General features: G+C 35.3%; 1 protein-coding gene across 1 annotated transcript; it reads right to left on the reverse strand.

Annotated features, from left to right (window-relative positions):
* Positions 1-4869: 4869 nt before the first annotated feature.
* Positions 4870-21401, reverse strand: LOC128987677 (GDP-D-glucose phosphorylase 1-like). The gene is made up of 9 exons (XM_054408656.1): positions 21359-21401; positions 16386-16595; positions 15485-15632; positions 14118-14259; positions 13492-13594; positions 12915-13018; positions 12182-12333; positions 11456-11521; positions 4870-5009 (listed from the first exon to the last, which is right to left on the reverse strand). Exons 2-9 carry the CDS (start codon positions 16584-16586, stop codon positions 4894-4896), a joined length of 1032 nt encoding a protein of 343 aa, XP_054264631.1. The 5' UTR covers positions 16587-16595; positions 21359-21401; the 3' UTR covers positions 4870-4893.
* Positions 21402-22560: the final 1159 nt, after the last annotated feature.

Raw genomic sequence — 22560 nt, forward strand, 5'->3', positions numbered from 1 at the left:
CAGCTACATAAGTCAGTTCTAACTACCAACTGTTTTTATGTTGCTCAGATTCTATATCGAAATCTAATTCAAAAATATAATATTCAACACATTTTTAGTTTACCCTCAATACAGAAATTCAAAAAACAGATGCTTGTTTTACTGCACACGATTACCAATGAAGAGGCCGAAACTTTGATCAGACCTAACCTTACTTGACCCTGACTAAACAATCCTTGACCCTTCGACCCCCTAGCCCTCACAATGTCTCCTGTCTTAGATTGCACTGGCTTTGGTTGTCGTCGCCGACATTCTCTTATCTGCTAAACGATCAAGTTTAATTAACAAGGCTTAAAAACCTTCCCAATTTTAGTGTGTGCCCTCAATTTGCTAGACTGATAACTGCCAGGCCTACGCACAGGCACCTGCCCATGTAGGCCTATCCCATAAGTAAGGCAATTTTATTTTATTTTAGAAATATTGTACTGTTAGTTGTATAGCTACTCTCTGTTTTAGTTTATATTCTTGGGATAAATAAACGTTTTTTTTCATTTCATTTTTTTCATTTCATTTCATTTCACCTCTTTAATATTATTTATCACATTCCGCCCAAGAAAAGTAGAAAGAACGCTGTGGAATGAGGGGGGGAAGAATGGTATGGTACATTGGTTGGGGGGGGGGGAGGGGGTTGATGGGGGAATGAGATAGTTATAGGGTGGAAGGGTGTGGGTGTTTGCTGATTAATATTAAAATCAGACCAAAAGCTTCCATTTTATAAAATTCTGAAAAATAACCAATTTTCAATGCCCTCTAGCGGAGGTTATTTCTAATCGATTTTGAAGTGTGAATAGTGCATTTTGAAAGAAATTTTTTTGCCTTCCATTTTGTTCCGGGGTAAAATTCTCTAGAATTCATAGTTTTCGACTTATAATATAAAAACTGAAAAAAGTGCTAAAATTTTGCTATTTTTTGCGAATATCTCGGAATGCTCAAGAAATCTTTGTTGGACAACTTCAGATTCGGATTCAGCGCCCCAAAAAACATAAATTTCAGACAAATACCCTGGATGCAAATTTTGTCCACGTTGGATACGGATTGACTGTACTACTTATCTACCTCATTAATATTGGTGTAGTCGTGAATGAAGATGAAGTATAGTTTTAGAACATTAAAGATCTTAGGATTTCTCAATGGCCCGATATCAGGTTGTCCGGGTTATAGAAATACGTAGTTTTTCTACCTTGACTTAGTGTTCGTTTCATCTACCTCAGTAAATACTGAAGTTGCTGTAAAGCATTGTTTATTAGCAGCACTCATATTTCACAGTAAGTAAGACTACAAGATGAACTTGGAATGTATCAATGAAAACATAGGTTGTGTTAAACTCTGTTGTAAATAGCTGATCAAATATTGTTTTGTATCATATTTCATTTACATTACTTGCTTATCCTCACTCGAATTATTGCTTTATTTATAACTACTTTACATTTGAATACTTCCTTATTAATTTATCAAACTATGATGAGCTCACCTTCCTTTTCTATTTTTTTTTAGAGTATGCCTAGTTCTTTTGAAAACTCATCATAAAGTACAGTAGAACCTCTTTAATCCGAACCCCCGTAATCCGAACGTCCACTATTCCGAACGCCTCATTGAACTGTACTCTGCACACAGTACAGTAGTTATTTATTGAATACGTACGCACCGTAATTGTTTCTATTGTTATGTACAGTCATGTTTATTCCCTATGTTTACTTCTGTATTAAATAAACACTGTATTTTACTTTATAAAGAATTTTTTCACTTTTCCTGTAACAATTAAGAGCCATTTTAGCTACATTATAGCTTTTGTTATGTAAAAACAACAATATGTTCTGTAATCCAAACTATTTAATAATCCAAACTACCCCCGGTCCCAATTAGTTTGGATTAAAGAGGTTCTACTGTATATTTTTTACGAATATTATTACCTAGAGAGCTAATGTTGGGTATGAAAATAGCTATCTAAAATAAGAATTAACATATTAAAAATATATAGATCAAGTTAGCTATAATAAAAGGTGTTAAAATATGACTACTTATGTACTACTTCACTCAGTCACTCACTCCCATGGCCATTTATGCCCAAGGTGGGATTTGGCTGCACCAACAACTCCTCTCCTTCTCTCTCTTATCTTCCGCCTATTCCACTACTTCTTTATAATTTTAAGTAGAGATTTATTCAACTAAAAAAATAACATGGTAGGCCTACAATGTTGAGTAATGCTTTTGAAATTTATTACTACTCTTGGAATCTAGCTAATAAAACTCATGTTTTTTTAATTTGGTTTCCCTTTTTTCTACTAGTTATCAAGAAGGTTTTTGATAAAAATGTTAATTCAAACACCTTGCTTTTATTATACTGAACAATTACGCTCCTTTCACATTATAAGGTTTCCGCCGTCCGGTTGAAAACAGAACAATTTTACATTGTGTCTTTACATTACGTGTTTTAAAGTTTCTTTCACTTTACATGGTATCTGACTGTAAAGCGAGACATTTTACAAAATCACAATAAACATTAAATGTGTCTAATAGAGAGGTTAGATTGTAAGAGATAAAAATTTCAACGGCTGATCTATTTGCACTGGCTGTGGCTAAGCCATAAGACTGTACATAACAAATGTTTTTATTTTCATATGCTTTATAACACAGATGATATTTTGTTGGTGATTGAAAATAAACTAATAACTTTTGCAATAAAAACTAAACTGGATGAAATAAGTGTTCTTTTTTCTTGTAACTTAAACTAAATTCAATCCATAGAACTAATCACATTCCTAACTTATATTTAGTAATTACCAAAGAATCTTGAAACTAAACTACTAAACACGCTTTATAAATACGCTTCCACATTAAAACAACTTATTGGGCAAGACATAACTCAATCCTCAATCCAAATTTCGCGTCATGGTAGCAGAGCGTTGACGGAATTTTTCCCGTATTTGGAGATCCCCAAAGGGTATAGTTCAAACTCAGAAATGTCTTCTCAACGGCTACGAAAGAACTACATTGAGGCAAGCAAAAGATTGAAGACTGCAATTGCCGAAGCCAACGACTTGATAGCTGCCGATGAGACTACCATTTCTTCAAAGAGACTAGTAACGACCTTAAATGTACTTTCAACTTACGCGAGACGAGTTGAGGAAATGACGAAATCAATAATGGACCTACATGATTTGCCTATTGAAGAAAAAGATGAAAACGAAAAGGTAACTGAAGACAACATTTGTCTGATGCTCGACTTTGATGAAATCTCCGAGAAACTTAAGGTGAGCATCGCGTTTTCGGAGAAGGGACCTCTTCAGACTGTCACTGAACGTAATGAACAAACGGATTTAATTCAGGTGAGTCCACTGAACCTTCCCTTACCAGTATCTATGCCCAAAACTACATCAATGAAATTACCTAAATTTTCTCTTCCTACTTTCAATGGTAATATTTTGAAATGGCAAACTACTGCGTCGCAGCACAAAAACATTGAAGATCCAAGTCGAACTACTGTGTCACACCACAAAAACTTTGAAGCTCCAAGACAAAATACTGTGTCGCAGCACAAAAACTTTGAAGCTCCAAGTCTAACTACTGTGTCACAGCACAAAAACTTTGAAGCTCCAAACCAAACTACTGTGTCACAGCACAAAAACTTTGAAGCTCCAAGTCTAACTACTGTGTCACAGCACAAAAACTTTGAAGCTCCAAACCAAACTACTGTGTCGCAGCCCAAAATCATTGAAGCTCCAAGTCGAACTACTGTGTCAAAGCATAAAAACTTTGAAACTTCAAACCAAACTACTGTGTCGCAGCACAAAAACTTTGAAGCTCCAAGCCAAACTACTGTGTCACAGCCCAATTCTTTGAAGCTCCAATCCAAACTACTGTGTCGCATCACAAGAACATTGAAGCTCCAATCCATTCTACTGTGTCGCATCACAAGAACATTGAAGCTCCAAGCCAAACTACTGTGTCGCATCCCAAAAACTTTGAAGCTACAAGCCAAACTACTGTATCGCATCACAAGAACATTGAAGCTCCAAGCCAAACCACTGGTTTGGAGCTAAAGAACAACAAAGAGAGCACGAAGGTTATCACCCCTTTGAAAAGCATGAATCACCAAACTCAAACTTCTTTTCTAAGAACACTAACGAAAAAAATGCTGAGAAGAAAAGTAAGCTTTTACAGATGAAACTCTTGCGCAAAAAAGTAAGGCTTAAAAATTCTCTTTATGTTCCGTGGGAGTGTGGCTAAGCCATAAGACTGTACATAACAAATGTTTTTATTATTTTCATATGCTTTATAACACAGATGATATTTTGTTGGTGATTGAAAATAAACTAATAACTTTTGCAATAAAAACTAAACTGGATGAAATAAGTGTTCTTTTTTCTTGTAACTTAAACTAAATTCAATCCATAGAACTAATCACATTCCTAACTTATATTTAGTAATTACCAAAGAATCTTGAAACTAAACTACTAAACACGCTTTATAAATACGCTTCCACATTAAAACAACTTATTGGGCAAGACATAACTCAATCCTCAATCCAAATTTCGCGTCACTGGCTGGTGGGCTCCCGTTTGAAGCCGTGCAGTGTGAAAGCTTGCATTTAACTACATATGCCACTGACGCACGGCCACGGTGCGACATCCGTCCAATTCAGTCGCTGTGGACGGCTGGAAGACAGCACGGTTTTCTGTCGTCGCCATAACCATGTACTTCTAATGCTCTTCTTTACACTAACAAAAAATTACCCGTAGGTTTTTAGCCATACGGCGAAAACCGTATAGTGTGAAAGGAGCGTTAGTTGAAGGTTGAAAAAACTGCAATAGTATTTGAATAATTCAACAGTAGTTTTATTCCGTTTTTAACTTTTTATTCTTCATAAAGATGCTTGACTTTTTCCAATACAGACCGAAACGTGTCTTCTGTTTGGTCAGTGAGCACATCATTGACATAGTCTTCAGTCACCGAATCAAACTTTTCTTGAGCTGGAAAATCACTCAATAAATCAGTAAAATTCTACAAAGATTATTCCACATATTCCTCTGAAGACAATCTTACAACATTTGATTCAATTTTTATAGTGTTTCTAAGCACAGTTAAATTTATATCGTATTGTTTTGTTGGAACTTAGCAATAAAAAACCCGTTCATGAACTACGATTCAAACAATATATTTAATTTAGTAGTGTGTATGTATTATAAGGATAATTTATTAAATAAATTAAGCTACTGAACACAAAGGAGTTTACTTGAAATTAATACATAAAAATAAATTGTTAGGTAATAGTCTCATGGTAAGACCTAGACCCGGGACCAATTTACTTTTTAGTTTTGAGGTCCCCAGAGGCCAAAATCCATATATTTAAGTTGCAAACAATGTTAGTTTATTTATAAACTCATTTATTTCATTATGTAAGAATATTTTTTAAACTGAAACCTCTACAATTTTTCAAGCAATTTTAAGAGTTTTTGTCTTCTTCATGTAAAGTACACACAAAGTCAACAAGTTTAGCTTTTTATCAGTATACTAGCTGTGTGCCCGTTCTACGAACGAAGATCTTATAGTAGTCAGTTAAAACCTTCTTATATTAAGATTAAGAACAGCAGTTAGTTTGCATATTTGCAGATATGCTGTCAAAACTATTATATATAAACCTTCGCAAATACAGTATCTGACAGTTCAAGCCAAAATAAATGCTTCGCAATTAAATGTCACCCGGATCGTTATGGTCCATATGTCCAATTATTAAACTAAAAAATGTTTTATAGATCCACGAAGCGTAGCCCTAAAGTAGGCCTATAATTGAAAGTTACTTTCCACATCGGTTAACTTAAACGTATTTAAAGTACTACCTCAACCTCACCATTTAACACTTTATTCCGGTTGACATTTTCAGTATCAAAGGTGCTCTTGTCCATTCCGTGAAACACTGAGAAATAAGGACATTAATGCGTTACCAACAGATCCAAAAAAGGCCACGAACTATTGATACATAAACAAAATAAAGGCGTAAACAATTCATGATGGTTTGCCCAACAAATATAAGTAATGTTTCAATGTTTCAACATTCAAAAGTGGCGATTATGTTGTTGAAAAGCTGAATACCAAGTATCCAACCTATAACTCCTTCAAAGTTGGTGTTCCAGAATCGCTATGGGATAGCATTTTTTGTGAGGACTTTTGGCCGGAAAACACTTTCATCAGTGAATTCAAACTTCCAAGGCGCAATTTAAACTCTCAACGCACGGCCGAGACTGGGGCAAACATAGCCTAAACCCAGTAAATGATAACCTTAATGTCTTGTTTCTTAATGTGCAGGGGTTACATTCCAAGGAAAACATCTTAGGCCTACATGCTGTGAGTAATCAGTATGACTTTCTCTGCCTTAGCGAGCATTGGTTGAACCCAAACGAGGCAGGTTATGTTATCGTTGAGGGTTATGAGCTTTCATCGATATTTTGTCGTAAAACCCATATAAGAGGTGGCGTCGCAATATTCGCCAATAATAGCAAGCCTACTAGGCCTACCTTCCAAGTGTTGGACATTGAATGTTTTTGTCATGAAATAAGCTTTGAATGTGTGGGAATAGTTTTAGACAATCCTAAAATCATAATTGTTTGTATATATCACTCTCCTGCAGGGGATGAACTTATATTTCTGAATAATCTGGAGCTACTACTGATCCACCTGAGTAAATTGAAGATGAATATTGTTATTGGTGGCGATGTAAACTCAAGATTTGATGTTACCCGAGATCAGCCTAGTGTTAGAAGATTACTTAACCTACTCAGGCAATTTGATTGTGTTTACTTAAATGACAAGCCTACTCGCAAAAAAGCTTGTCTGGACAATATTTTTACAAATGTCCCGACCAACTCCTGCTCCACACACATCGTTCACCCTGACATAGCTGATCACGAAGGCCTGGAGTTGAGGCTAATAACGGCATCAGAAGCTGCTAAACCATATATTGAGGAAATTATGCACCGCAGTCTTTCCCCAAGGTGCTTAAACAACTTTAAAGCTGAACTGGGGAATGTGAACTGGCCTAACATCCTGAACAGTAACCGTGCGGCCCATCAGTCAGCTGAAGAGACTTTCAATTTTTTTTTTAACAAGCTGATTGATATTTTCAACTTAACTTGTCCTGTTAGTTACCTAACCGCAAAGAAGATTTCCGGACGTAAGGACAATAGGCCTAAAAGTGGAGTGGCCTGGTATAGTGATGACCTCAAGAAACTTAAGGAAACAGTTATGGCTTACCGTACTGTCTACATGAACCTTAGAACTGATGCCTCGTACAGTGCCTACAAAGAACTAAGAAACCTCTATAAAAACGTTGCGAACAGAGCAAAATTAGCCGCAAACGCTGACTTCATTGAGCGATCAGCAAACAAATGCCAAGCAGCGTGGACGATAGTAAGGCGAGTTTCTGGAGAGAAGAAGGAGGTCAGCAACAACCATTCTGCCGAGGACTTCAATAGATTCTTCATCGACTCCGTAAACGATGTTCGAGCCAGCATTCCTGTGAGTCCCCTGCCTGCGGATCACTTCCTGCAGCAAGTGAAGAGGCCCAGCACCCAACTTGAGTGGAATGAAGTGTCATGTGATGATGTGCTCAGTGCAGTGTCAAAAATGAAATCCTCAAAAAGCAAAGATGTGTATGGTCTCACAAGCAATATTGTTAAACACATTATCTTTGAAATAGTAATGCCCCTTGTCTTTTGTATCAACCTATGTCTGAAAGAAGGTGTTTTCCCAACCTCCCAAAAAATTTCTCGAGTCATCCCAATTTTCAAAAAAGGGGAAAAATCACAGATTAAAAATTATCGTCCTATTTCTCTGGTCCCTATAATTGGCAAGATCATTGAAGCTGTCATCAAACCTCAGGTATGTTCTTTTTTTGACACAAACAAAATTTTTTCAAATTTTCAATTTGGTTTTCGTAAAAGTTTGTCTACCGTGGATGCCCTGGACCACCTTGTTTCTAAGATTTTGAGAGCTTTTGAGGAGTCGAGCTTTGCTCAGATCACAGCTTGTGATCTGAGTAAAGCATTTGACTGTATTGATCACAACATACTCATCACTAAGCTGGAGTACTATGGCATCCGCGGTATACAGCTTAAGTTTTTTGATTCATACCTGAGAGAGAGAACTCAATTCGTTGATGCAGGAGGCAAGATGTCAAGCTGCTTGAAAGTTAGCTCAGGTGTGCCACAAGGCTCGATTATAGGCCCCCTTCTTTTTATCACAGTCATCAATGACCTACCAGCCAATATTAAAAGATCCTCTACCATCATGTTTGCGGACGACACCAATTTTTTGAGTGTTCATCCCAACTTTTATGATCTTATGTCAGTAACTGAGCTCACAACTGATTCAGCTTATATGTGGTTTAATGCTAATAGCCTTTGTCTTAATAAGAATAAAACTCAAAATCTATTGTGTAGTCTTAAAAACATTCCAGTAGAGTCACAAGATGTAAACAATGAAAATGTAATTACAGTTTTAGGAATAAAAATTGATAAATGTTTAAGCTGGTCTCCTCAGATAGATTTGGTTTGTGCAAGATTGTCCAGAGTAATCTGTTTGCTTAGAAATCTTATGGGTGTTGTACCTGAAACCTACATAAGGGTAGCCTACTTTGCATTTTTCCAATCCATAATTAGCTACGGCTTGATTCTTTGGGGAAACAGTAGTCACATAAGTGAAGTGTTAATACTCCAAAAGAAGGTAGTTAGAATAATAAACAAAGCTCCAATTGAAGAGCATTGCAAACCATTGTTCATAAGAAGTAGAATATTGACTGTGATTAATCTGTACATATTTATGTGTTTACTTAGGGTTAGGAAAAATACTAGTTCCCATGTTTATAGGTTTAATATCCATTCACACAACACACGTAATCAGTTCCTATTAGACGTGCCTTATTGTAGGTTAAGTAAATGTAAAAATAGTTACCATGTTATTTCATTAAGATTATTTAATAAGCTTAGCATCAATGCCAAAGAATTGGACCTTAAGTCATTTAAAAAAAGAGCTCAGGATTGGTTACTTTTAAATCCTTTTTATGACTTAGAAGAATATTTTAAGGTTGACGAAGTTAACTTTTAATGTCCTCACATTTCCACATTGTTTTTTATTTGTAAGCATATGTATTAGTATAGCCTATTTTGACTTGTTTTTAGGCTTGTTTTGTTTTGCCTAAAAATAGGCTGTTTATGTAATAGCTGAATTTTCTTGACTTTTGTCTATTGCATTTGTTGTAAATGTTGAAGGACAATAAAACGTTTCTGATTTCTGAAAAAAAAAAAATGTTTTACTCAAATAGGTTATCATTTTCTTAGCATACCGGGTAAGCTAAGATTTGGAATCCAGACAGAAAAAGCAAAACTTATACAAAATTAAGACATTACTTAAATTGAATACGGACGGCTCTAAAAAATAAGGTGCAACACCAACGATAACTAATTTGTAAACTACAGTGATGTGTTGGTACCTACGTAAAAATGATTCTAGCAGCTACCAACGGTTCTAAGGAAAAGAACCAGTACCTACGTAAGAACCTACCTAAGAACATCCGACCAATTAAATACATTAATATCTAGTCCCGAGGTTATTGATCTCTTGCTTTTGGATTTTCTCGTAAAAAGTTATAGCGTAAACTTATCGGTGTCAGTTTGAAAAAAAAAACAACCTTACCCAAACAACTTTTTGTTATTTAATAGATTACGCATTCTCTAAACAATGATTAGTATATCTATTAACATTAGAAGGAAATGTGACGAAAATCACACAATGTTGGGGTTTTGGTCATTTGTACGGGTGTCCCGGAACTCTCTACCAATATTTTAGGGCATTGATCCTGGGTAAGAAACATAACTAAATATCATATTTAAATTGTCCGGAAGTCCTTAGTTACTCACACAGCCGCCATTTGGTTTTTTTCAGTTATTAATTTTTTTCTAAAGAATGGTTAAACATACGAAATGGAAACTTTGCACAAACATTTATGACAACTAGACAAAGCTGCAAAAAAATTATGAAGATTTTTCAAATTCATAAAACAAAATGGCGGCCATTTAAAACTTTCTTTCTTAAAAAACTCAAAAACCATTGATTTTACACAAATTTTAAATGGCCGCCATTTTGTTTTATGAATTTGAAAAATCTTCATAATTTTTTTGCAGCTTTGTCTAGTTGTCATAAATGTTTGTGCAAAGTTTCCATTTCGTATGTTTAACCATTCTTTAGAAAAAAATTTATAACTGAAAAAAACAAAATGGCGGCTGTGTGAGTAACTAAGGACTTCCGGACAGTTTAAATATGATATTTAGTTATGTTTCTTACCCAGGAGCAATGCCCTAAAATATTGGTAGAGAGTTCCGGGACACCCTGTATTTCTTAAGTAGGTAGGCCATGTATTCTATGGAAAAGTACCGGTATCAAGGATCGTCGTCAAAAAGTTAGTTATGAATAAATATGTAGGCTTACGTACCCAAGATATGAGCTATGGGCCTATTGGCTGTATGGTCCAGCGATTGCATCACACAGTGAGTAGAAACAGAAAGTGACACATTGGAAAAGCGAGTTTAGTATTTCCTCTGTTAAACCTCTGTTACAATCACCCACTGCAGTTGTGATTTTTTACTTTACACTTTACACAACCGCCATTGAAGCGCTGTCAATGAGTGGAAACCTTTTTTGTAAGCTATTGGCGACGATCATTTCAGTGTCCCAGCCTTATACAACACTGATTCAAGGTCTTCTTTCTGGTTGTCAAAACTCAAGAAACATTTTATACTCAAAGAATTTCTGGTTCCGATTTGGACGATGTCTAGTTATTTAATTTCATTTACGGTTACACTATTAGACTATATTATTGCACTTGCGATTAATTAAATCCGTTATGTAAGAAAAACGTTTCTAATCTCACTTGGTTGGGATTTGCTTTCAAAACGTGATTCGAAATGGTTGCGGTATTTGTAAACAACATTTGTAAACATATCATTGACAGCTAGAAAAAATAATATTGATCCGAACAGCTGTTCGTTATTTCATAGACGATTATGTGATAAAAATTTAACAAAAATTTGACAAAAATCGCACAAAACTGCATTTTTGAACGTCCGTAATTTTATTTACAAAGTAGTGAGGCTATATTTAAATCACTAAAGACACTCTCGCCAATCCAGTGAATACATTAAAATGACTTGGATCTTGATAGGTACTCTGGTTTTCACGGAGAAGATTGCGTAATATGCCATCTTGAGTGTTACAGACAAAGGGAAAGACAGACAGACAGAAATAGAGATAAGACTCGTTTCTGCTTCTTTAATGTATAAAACGTAAAAATAACCTAAAAGTATATAATTCTGAGCAAAGTACAGACAAAACTCTAATTTTATTTATATAGATAAGGTAAACTTACTTTTGATCATCAAGTGCCCAAACAATTCACACAAAGCTGGACCAACGAATTTGAAAATATCTCTATCTGAAACAAGTACAAATTTTTTTAATAGTCTATTTTATTATTCATTTTTGTTACATAATAGTGTGTTCTAGACTTTTCTAGAAATCCCTGAGGTGGAAAGTTTCTAAATTTGTATTTAGATTTGTATAATTATGATGGTTGTAATTAAAACAGATTAAATGGTTGGCATAGGCTGATGTTGAATGGTTTTTTTGAAAAAATGTTCTTTGAAACCTTTTGAAAAGGATCTTATGAGGTTTGGCCAATGTAGAAGAAGAGACAATAATCACGTATGAATCTGAAGATACCAGTCTTATTGGCTTTATCAATAAGGTTATTATAATAATCTTCGAAGCTAATTTTTTGAGAGCAATTTTTTCCTTCATCCTCACTAAATATTACCAATGATATTACTTTATGTTATCTATATTATTGATATTTTTGTTAGTTACCGAACAAATTTTTCCTCCATAAAATTCTCTATTGTTTGTTACAGACACGTCTCCTAAAAAAGAATCATGTATTGAATACTACTTTTGACAACATCTACTGATTGCAAATTATGACAATATAAGGTTCAAATTATCGTTTTTATCATTGATTGGTTTATCTGGCCAGGGCTCAGTCCGTAGGTGGTCGGGTTATGATGACTTCTACTGTAGTTTAGATTACACTGCTCACCAGGTCCCGTAGGTTTGCGAGCCCACACATACACTCTGACGTGGTTCCTTGACTCTCCTGGGTTCTGTTCTTGGAACCCTGAACCTCTGGTCACAGTAACATTGTGTGGTACTTCACTTTCTTGAAGCAAGTTCACAAGTTTGTAGACATCCCTGAAAACACAACTAATAACTAATATTTTTGCTGTTTTGTGTCTTAAATTTTTATCACAAATATCAAAGTGCATTAGGGAAGGTTCAAAATAACACTTAGCCTATTTAAAATAAAACTATTCTAACCCATTTAGACCTTTGTATGGTCGCTAATTAAATTAAAAGTTTTAACAAAATAGTAAACAATGCACAGATTTAAAATAGTATAACAAATTTTATTGTGATTTAAATATTGTTGTTGAAAATTTTGACAAAAACTTAAAACCCACTATGTTCAAATTTATGTTTCTACTGTCTACCGTCTTGGGTATGTCACAGGCAATTTATTACTAAACTGATAATAATTTGAACAGGTAAATTACGGAAATTAGTGAATCTTGTGTGCACAAAATGATGAAGTGAACTTTATTTTTTTCTTGTTTGCTTTCCTAGACTGTTAAGTCTAGGTCTAATCTAATGTGAATTTAAAATACTGTACTATAAAAACATACATTAATCTGGATGCAAAAGACTTTGAATTAAAAATAATATATTAAAAACAATGTTAACTATCATACTTGTTTAATGCAACTAAAATTCACCTTACAAATATAGGAATATTTTGCCCTTTGCTCAGCTGGAATGCAAATCCTTTGCTCGGGAACGACAGTAACATGTGACAAGGGCCAGCCAATTGCTCCACATTCTGTAACACATAATCTTGTATCATGCACCTACAATGACAATTCACAATATAATCATTTAGGTACAATTTTGAATTTTAATTATAATTTAGAAGTTTTAGGTTTAATCAATCGAGATAGGAGTATCATGCATCGTAGCTTAGATGCATTTTTGTTTATTTTATAAATCATGGATGGGAATTATCGAGTTAACTTATATATAATAGCACAGAAAACATACTACTATAACCCAGAATGCCAACCGCACGGTAAAAAGCGTTAAGTGCTTTGAGAGAGCTTTGCCTGTCAATTCGTAGGCAGCGCCACCAGCGTTGCTATGCACCATGCGGTTGGCGTTCTGGGTCATAGTAGTATGTTTTCTGTGATGATAGGTATAAAAATGAGAACAAAATTCTGTTCTGTACAACAACTTTCAAGCAATTACTGACTGTAATGGAGGTCTTAAAAAATTAAATGGTTTAGACCTTTTACTCACAATTGTTTCTAGCATCATTTTCTCCTCCAAATAATAGAGATGATAATGAAGATGGTTGACAGAGGCATTGGCACACAATCCGTTGAACCCCATTCTCAACGCTCTGGACAATATATTGGTCAAACACAAATATAACATTAGGCTACAGCAGATATGAAGTCAGTGTCTTCAATATCAAATTTTAACAATTAATAGATCTAAGTCAGACTAACATTACTGTAATTACTTACATAAAAAGTAAGCATAAAATCAGTTAAGTTACCCAAGGGAATTTAATATTTCATCTCAATTATTTTAAAATTTATGGGGATATTTTAAAGGACTTAAAAGAATCAATACCAAAGGAGACAGCCAAAAAGGCTAAATAAAAGTTAATGCAATATTGTCAATAATAGTATACAAAGTGCAATGCTTACACGGACGAACAAACTTCCAACAGAATCTGTACAAGTTACAGTTTTACCCCGACACTTGGACACAAGTTGTCCTACGAGAGATTATGAGAGTCAGTGTTTGCAATATTTGGCCTAGCATCCATTTTGGCTTCTTTCCTTTAAGTTTTTATTTATTTTTCACCTTGCTACTTTGAACCTATGTGTTATTAAATATTTTTGGCTTAAACTTACGGTGATTTGCTGAGCAGAAAAAGCTCAATAGCAGTTAAGAAACTATTTTCAGTCATGACTTGCGGTAGGCAATCATACAATGATGGGACCAACAGAGAATGGCCAAAACCTATTGGACTCACATTTATCGCTAGGTAATTATCTGAAAATTGTAAACTTCATTTAGTAAACCATACATTAGACAAGATTAAATTAAATGCGTCACTTAGATTAAGATTTTGTGTTAGAGTTTTACTAATGACAAACCGTTTGTCGATAGCGTAATCGAAAATGTAAAGCAAGTGTGGAACATATAGACTAGTTTAAAACAAACAAAATACATTACAATAAAAGAAAACATTTAATCAATGTTTCTTTTACATTTTTAGTACTAAAAGGAAGGTGCAAGTTACAGTAGTAATATTCAAAACCACTTCAAACAGCTGGTTGGTATCTAAATATATAAAAGGCAAAGCCCTCACTGACACACTCACTCACTCACTCACTCATCACTAATTCTCCCACTTCCCATTTACCTAGGAGGCTGAAATTTGGTACACCGATTCTTTAGGCATTAAATAGGAAAACTAAGTTGTTTTTATTCTGATCGGACTCTCGGGCTCCGCCCCAGTGGCTCTGGAGTTTCCCATGTTAACCTTATGATTTTTCATATTTAAAAAGAATTAATGAATCTTATCAGCTGTTTCAATTAAACAAGTTGGTTCTGTTCTATGATGTTCAATAGCTTTAAAGTTACAAGGATTGCCAACAGGGTGCAGCACTATTATTATTATTTTTAATTTATGACAACAGCTAATTTGCAACCAAAAGGTGAGTGAGTGTAGCGAACGAACTTCAACCTGGAGGCGAGTTAGCGTAGCAAACGCACTTCAACCAGGACGTGATTGAGCCATGCGAACAAGCTCATCTTGAAAATTAAGAAGTTAAAACGGGGCAAAGCCCGCGGGTACAGCTAGTCTAAAAATAAAAATATGATTTTTGTTCATAGAACTGGCCGACAGCTAGTTAAGGGGCCATCTACATATTACATAAACAGTTTTCATCATTTTTAAACCTCTCCCTTCCCCCCTGTGACGCTGCATAACGCAAGCCTAAACCCCCCCCCCCTCCTCCACACCCAGTAAAGTAACAATGTCATATATTTTCTTAAACTAAAACAAGGTTGGAGTTTAAAATATAGGTAAAATTTTCTCCTGAAGTCAAAAAAATTAATTTGAAGTTGGTTTTAAAGTAATGTTTACCTAAACAAAATATTTAAACAGTCCCTCCCCTTCTCATAACGATAAGCTGAACCCCTCCTCCTCACCCTTGAGCGTTAAGTAATATCTGGACGGCCCCTAACAAATGTTTGTAATTTGAAGACTTACTTTTATCTTTTCGATGAATGTTCCAAACTTGAAACAAAATTTCACCTTCATCCATTTTAGTAAAATTGAATATTGTTGGATCAAACATTTGTTTCATGGTTTGGACATTTATTGGTTTGCGTCTTTGTGTTCCTCTTGCCACATTCAGCTGAACAAGAGTGAGTGAAATTAACTGCCATAAATACTTGAGTATCTTGAAACATCACTACCTATCCAAGGAAGAGGTATTTTATTTTAGATCTAAAATAATATATCGTCATTGGGATTTAGCAGTATTTCTTATAATAAAAACCAAACACAGCCAACTAATCTGAAACGTTCACTGTTGTTTTTAATACGGCGAATAAAATTCAAGTTACATGCAATAAATAATATTGATTATCAGTCTTAGGACTATTTCATTTCATTTCATAACTAATGATGCAAAAAGCTATTGGGCCAAACTGTCCATGTTTGCCCATGATTTGTAGTAGCCAACTATAAGTTATTTGGAAACTAACCCTCTGCTATCCCAACATGGTTGAGGATTAAAATTTAGTTAAATTCAAATTTAATAAAACCGTTCCTCTCTAGTAATCATGACAACATTCTTATTAATCTCTGAAAGCCCAGCATGGCAGCATCGTGGATAATGTCTTGCAATGGGAATATTCCTACCAAGTACAACAGCATAATAAAAAACTATGGGAATGATGATAATAATGAATGGAGGCTCAGCCGTAGGCTTTTGGCTATAATTTAAAATTTTCTAGTCCCATTTAAAACTGACAACAATTAATTCAACTATAATATACATTATTAATTGATATCCAGATTACTTAGAGACACAAAACAATATCAACATGTTGCATAAAGTAAAAGCCTAAATTTAGTTGAATATCGGTAGGCCTATAATACAAACCTGTGCTAAATACTTAAACTTTCCTGGTAATATTTTTGAATCATTGATATGTAACTTATATTTAAAGTATTTGTTTTCATCTTGTAACGCTGTCCATTTAGTAATCAATGCTTTATCAAATGTTGAGTTTACATGAGAGAAATCACTCCAACAAGTTTCAAATATAAAATTGTCTTCTGAGTACTCCAATAAAGATGGCATTATGACGTCCTGAAATTAATACAATTAAAGATCAAAATATTAAAATAATAAACTTATTAAGTTACAGTACCTACTAACTGATCAGCATTTTAATAACTGAGGTAGCTTTCTAAATTGGATGCACATCAAGATTCAAGATAACTTTATTCATTTTTCATGTGTACCTACATAGAATAGTGTCAGAGTCAGATTCTTCCGCTCCTTAAGATTAATTGTAGTGTCATTATACACTCGTTCATTTTGATTTAGCCTAATGGCAAATTTCAATAAGAATTATTTAAAACAACAATTTTTTCTGATCTTTATGGCAGCATGATCCTGACTTGGAAAAGCTGATCTAAAAACTCTACACAGATCATCTCACTTACACATTTTACACTCGCCTTTACTCATATTTTGGGTTAAAATACGCAGTGGCGGTTCTAGGACCTTGTCATGGTGGGGGGGGGGGTGTTCTCATTAAAGGAGGGTCCTCGTTTTGGAAAATTTTTGTATTTTAACCATCCCTTTAAGCTGTTTGGCGCTTCTTAAAGCCATTTTTACATCTTGAATTGTGTTCAAAAACCTTTGTATAGTTAACATGTTTAAATTTAATTTTTGCAGGATCCAATGGGGGCGCTTAAGCCCGTATAGCCACCCCCCCCCCCTTGGAACCGCCACTGAAAATACGCACCCATGTGGTGTTCCCATTTCAATTGATTTAATGATACTGTAATAAAAAATTCCACAGTCACTCAACATGAATCAGTACTACAGCTGGCTCGTTAGGCCGGGACTGCGGAGTTGCTAAATTTCCCTCGCTGCGACCTTGCATTAAATTACAAGAGGCTATGATAAGCATATGATGCTTGCATTTTTGAAATCGTTTCCCCGTTTAACCAACTATTCCAAAAGATAAAAAACAATATGGTGCAATACAAAATTAACGACCCGATTACCTATAACCTACACTTTAACTTACCTACCGTAATCTAACCTTACTTCAAAGGACTTAATGGAGCCACGAATTTTCATAAACCACGACCTGACTTCCCCACATGCCTTTCCTGCTGTAAAACCAATTTATGTAACCATACAGCACGTTCTGTTTAGTTTAGGTTAGTTTAGAATATAAAAATATCATTTTATTTTAATGTGATTAAAAATTGCCGTAAAATTGACAATCAATATTAAATCAATGGTCAGCTGGTAACACAAATCATTCTAGGAGCCCAAAAGAAAGTAGTCACCAGTCAGTACCACTCCGCTCCTCGTTCCTCGACAAGTGATGTGCTCCGCGATTTGAAAAAATAGTTCCGTATATTTTTGTAATTTGCAGTGGTTTCCGCGCCTTAAAAAAATGTTTTACAGGAATTTTTTGTTTATTAAGATTGGAGGAATAATTTAAAAACGTTTTAAAGAAAAGGCCAGATTTACCGGTTGTTTTAAATCTATTAGGGTACCGTACACTTCCATATCTGTTGGCACAAACAACCGTATGAAATATCGATCGATGTAGGCGTATAGATTAATACAATAGATCGTTTGTTTAGTTATTATTATTATTATTATTTCTTTGTCATGAGAGCCGAAGCCCCCTGACTACGTACCCGGTACCTATCGTGAGATTAACCTAACCTAACTAACCAAACGATATATCGAATTAAACAATCGAATAATCTATATTACTCATTCGGTTGTTTGTGCCAACAGATATGGAAGTGTACCCATCTATCATAAAATGAAACTGTCATAACCTAACCTAACTAACCAAACTCGCTGATAGTGAAAATATCGCATGAAGGTTTACTAATGAATCGATATTAGCATAGCCCAGTTAAGAAACTGTACCCGGTCCCAAAAAGAACCTAATCAAATATTGTGTGTGTTAGATCATTTTCTCTTGTCTAGACAATCAAAACTTAACATATCACCGATAAAAGATGTAAACTAGTCTAGGAAACACTTAAATAAAAGACATGGCATTTTACACTATCTTTTCAGTATAATTTGAAAAAGTAAATAAAAATGTATGAATTAAACTGTATAACCTCTCAGGAAGAGGATATAGTACAGGCGCTAGGTGCAGTTGAGTATGCATGAAAAGAGTCAGAGATTTTGACTTTTGATTTCGGTAATGGGGACCTAGGTGAGTGTAAAAACCCATGTCGTCGCCTCCAGGGGTGGTCGACAACATAGGGGTGGGGGCGCAAAGTTGCGAAAAACGTTAATCAGAAAACCACTTTTAACTCCCTTGTAACTGAACGTAAGTAAAAGACTCATTTAAATTGACTTTTGATTTTAGTAATAGGGGCCTAGGTTAGTGTAAAAACCCATGTCGTCGCCTCCAGGGATGGTCGACAACATAGGGGTGGGGGCGCAAAGTTGCGAAAAACGTTAATCAGAAAACCACTTTTAACTCCCTTGCTATTGAACGTAAGTAAAAGACTCATTAAAATTGACTTTTGATTTTAGTAATAGGGGCCTAGGTTAGTGTAAAAACCCATGTCGTCGCCTCCAGGGATGGTCGACAACATAGAGGTGGGGGCGCAAAGTTGCGAAAAACGTTAATCAGAAAACCACTTTTAACTCCCTTGTTACTGAACGTAAGTAGAAGACTCATTTAAATTTACATTTGATTTTAGTAATAGGGGCCTAGGTTAGTGTAAAAACTCATGTCGTCGCCTCCAGGGGTTGTCGACAACATAGGGGTGGGGGCGCAAAGTTGCGAAAAACGTTAATCAGAAAACAACTTTTAACTCCCTTGTTATTGAACGTAAGTAATAGATTCATTTAGTAATAGGGGCCTAGGTGAGTGTAAAAAGAGCTGCTAGGGAGCTGAAATTTGGTCTTGCCCAAACGCTTCTTGGTCTTGGGCCCAAACAAAATACTTAAAAATGACATTTTCACATTTTAACCCCCCCCCCCTCCCAAATCTAGAAATTTCCCCTCTATCTTATTCTCAGGGTGATAGCATTTTTTTTTTTTTTTTTTTTTTTTTATCTACGCCAGTGGCATTTTTCTAATGAAGTCAAACACTTTTAAGGGAAAGCGGTCCAAACCCATCAAAGTTTAGTGGATGTGCCGGGGATTGAACCCGTCCCTCCCGCACCGAAGTCCGAGACGCTAACCACTAGGCTAGCAACACAACCAATTGAAAGTAGTCGACTTCGTGTGCTCATCTGAAACGTTTAGAAACGTGCTAGAGACTTAAAGCTTTGTAATATTGTCGAATCGGATCTTACATTAACGGTGAAATTTGCAAAAGTCCCATTTTCAAATTCTAACCCCCTCAAAAATCCAAAATGGCTGACACCTAAAAACGAGTAAAACACGTTTTTTAATGGCTATAGCCACATCTGTGCTATAGCTCTAAAACGGTAAGAGCTATAATAGATTTGGATGAATTTTAATGATCAGGAACTAAATTTTCTACAAAACATTTTCAAGCGTTTTTCGAAAATCGCATTCCTTCACCTTCGAAAAAACGCCCTACTTTCAAAATTTTTATAAATTTCTTTTTAATGTATTATAATTTTCGCTATATTTTTCGACCTAAGAATTTTTTTTGCAAATATTATTAATTCTTAATATCTAACTTAGTTTACTTTAAATTCTACTCTTTACATGTTTTTCGTAACCTTACTTCTTCAACACCAAAACTTTGGTTTAATTCCAAAATTTTTTTGCCACTTTTACGAGCCCTATGTTATTCTTAAGGAGAAAAACTATGAAATTTAAAGACTTTGGTATGCTCATCTGATTCGTTTAGAAACGTGCTAGAGAATTTAAATTTGATGGTATTGTAATATGGGGTTCTAAACTAACGGTAAAATTCCCAAAAGTTCCATTGTAAAATTTTAATCCGACCAAAAATCCAAAATGGTGGAAATCAAAAAACGAAAAAACACGTTTTTTAAAAACGGCTATAACTAAAAAAGGGTAAAAGCTAGAAAAGATTTGCAACGAAGAACATGATCAGGAATTAAATTTTCTACAAAACCCTGCTAGACGTTTTCCGAAAATCACAACCCTTCACCCCCAAAAATTGACATGTTTCAAAAATTGGTAAATTTTGTTCCATTTTTTAATGGTTTTCACTACTTTTCCAAACTATTGAATTTCCTTTTTTAAAATTATTAATAGTTTGTACTCTCCTTAGATTACTTTAAATTTCAATCACTACATATTTTTCGTAGCTCCTTCACCCCTAAAATGTAAATTTAATGTACAAATTTGAAAGATTCTAACACCGTTACGAGGCTATAACAGTTTCCCATGTTATTCTTATGGGGAATAAGCTTGAAAGTGACATACATCAGTGTTAGTTTCTTAAATATTTCGAAACGGGATAGAGACTTAAAACTTTAACCCCTGGAGGCTACGACATGGGTCTTTACCCTAGACCCCTATTACTAAAATCAGAAGTCAATTTAAATTAATCTTTTACTTACCTTCAATAACAAGGGAGTTAAAGCGGTTTGACGATTAACATTTTTCGCAATTTTGCGCCCCCACACTTTTGTCGTCGACCATCCCTGGAGGCGACGACATGGGTTTTTACACTTACCTAGGCCCCTATTACTAAAATCAAATGTCAATTTAAATGAGTCTTCTACTTACGTTCAATAACAAGGGAGTTAAAATAGGTTTTCTGATTAACGGTTTTCGCAACCTTGCGCCCCCACCCCTAAGTTGTCGACCATCCCTGGAGGCGACGACATGGGTTTTTACACTCACCTAGGCCCCTATTACTAAAATCAAAAGTCAATTTAAATGAGTCTTTTACTTACGTTCAATAACAAGGGAGTTAAAAGTGGTTTTCTGATTAACGTTTTTCGCAACTTTGCGCCCCCACCCCTATGTTGTCGACCACCCCTGGAGACGACGACATGGGTTTTTACACTCACCTAGGCCCCTATTACTAAAATCAAAAGTCAATTTAAATGAGTCTTTTACTTACGTTCAATAACAAGGGAGTTAAAAGTGGTTTTCTGATTAACGTTTTTCGCAACTTTGCGCCCCCACCCCTATGTTGTCGACCACCCCTGGAGGCGACGACATGGGTTTTTACACTCACCTAGGCCCCTATTACTAAAATCAAAAGTCAATTTAAATGAGTCTTCTACTTACGTTCAATAACAAGGGAGTTAAAAGTGGTTTTCTGATTAACGTTTTTCGCAGATTAATCAAAAGTCAAAATCTCTGACTCTTTTCATGCATACTCAACTGCACCTAGCACCTCGCCCTCGCCTAATAATAGGGCTTTACAGCCACTTCACTTGCCAATGCCAGTCAGTCCCTTCCCTAGTCCCTGACTCCCTGATAAGAAATTCCGAATCCGAAATTATTTGGATATGGCTGGCTAGTATCAGTATCGGCAACGGCAGTCGGCATGGGCAACAGCAACCAAACAAACAAAGTGCACTCGCAACACGCGAGCCTTTCAAGACCGGAAAATGCCGCGCTTCTGCGCATGCGCTAGTAAGTAGTAACTGGTGGCGTAGCAGCAGCTATTTCAGAAAGTCACGGTCACTAACCACTAACTAGCGTCGTTGTCGTAATATTTATCTTGACTGCACTGCAACTGCAACTAGTTCCTCATAATTATTTTTCACCACACTATCATGTTTTTGGCTGTATTACATACGTTAATTGGTGGCCGAAAGTTACGTTTTGCTGGCGATGCCAGCTGTCCATAATTTGGGGACCGAGCAGGTTTTTACAGGCCAGGGCCGCAAAATCAGCTGTCCGCTTACTTACTTAAAACATATGAATGCATTTTAAATACATAATCAAAATCCATAGCATTTCAATAGAATTGTGTTATTGTCACCGTTGCCTAGCAACTATATATTTTTATTTTTGCTGATTCCTCAAATTATTTCTTCACATAACCTTAAAGTTGTAGTTGTGTTGACTATCAGTGTGCATTATTATTGTGGTGAATAGTGGTAATAGGGTATAGTGTGGTGAAAAATAGCGTTCGTACCAC

Source organism: Macrosteles quadrilineatus, unplaced genomic scaffold (assembly GCF_028750875.1).
Source record: "Macrosteles quadrilineatus isolate MER2022 unplaced genomic scaffold, UCM_ALF_1.0 Scaffold_2__2_contigs__length_208266976, whole genome shotgun sequence".
In the NCBI taxonomy this organism is placed as follows: Eukaryota; Metazoa; Arthropoda; class Insecta; order Hemiptera; family Cicadellidae; genus Macrosteles; species Macrosteles quadrilineatus.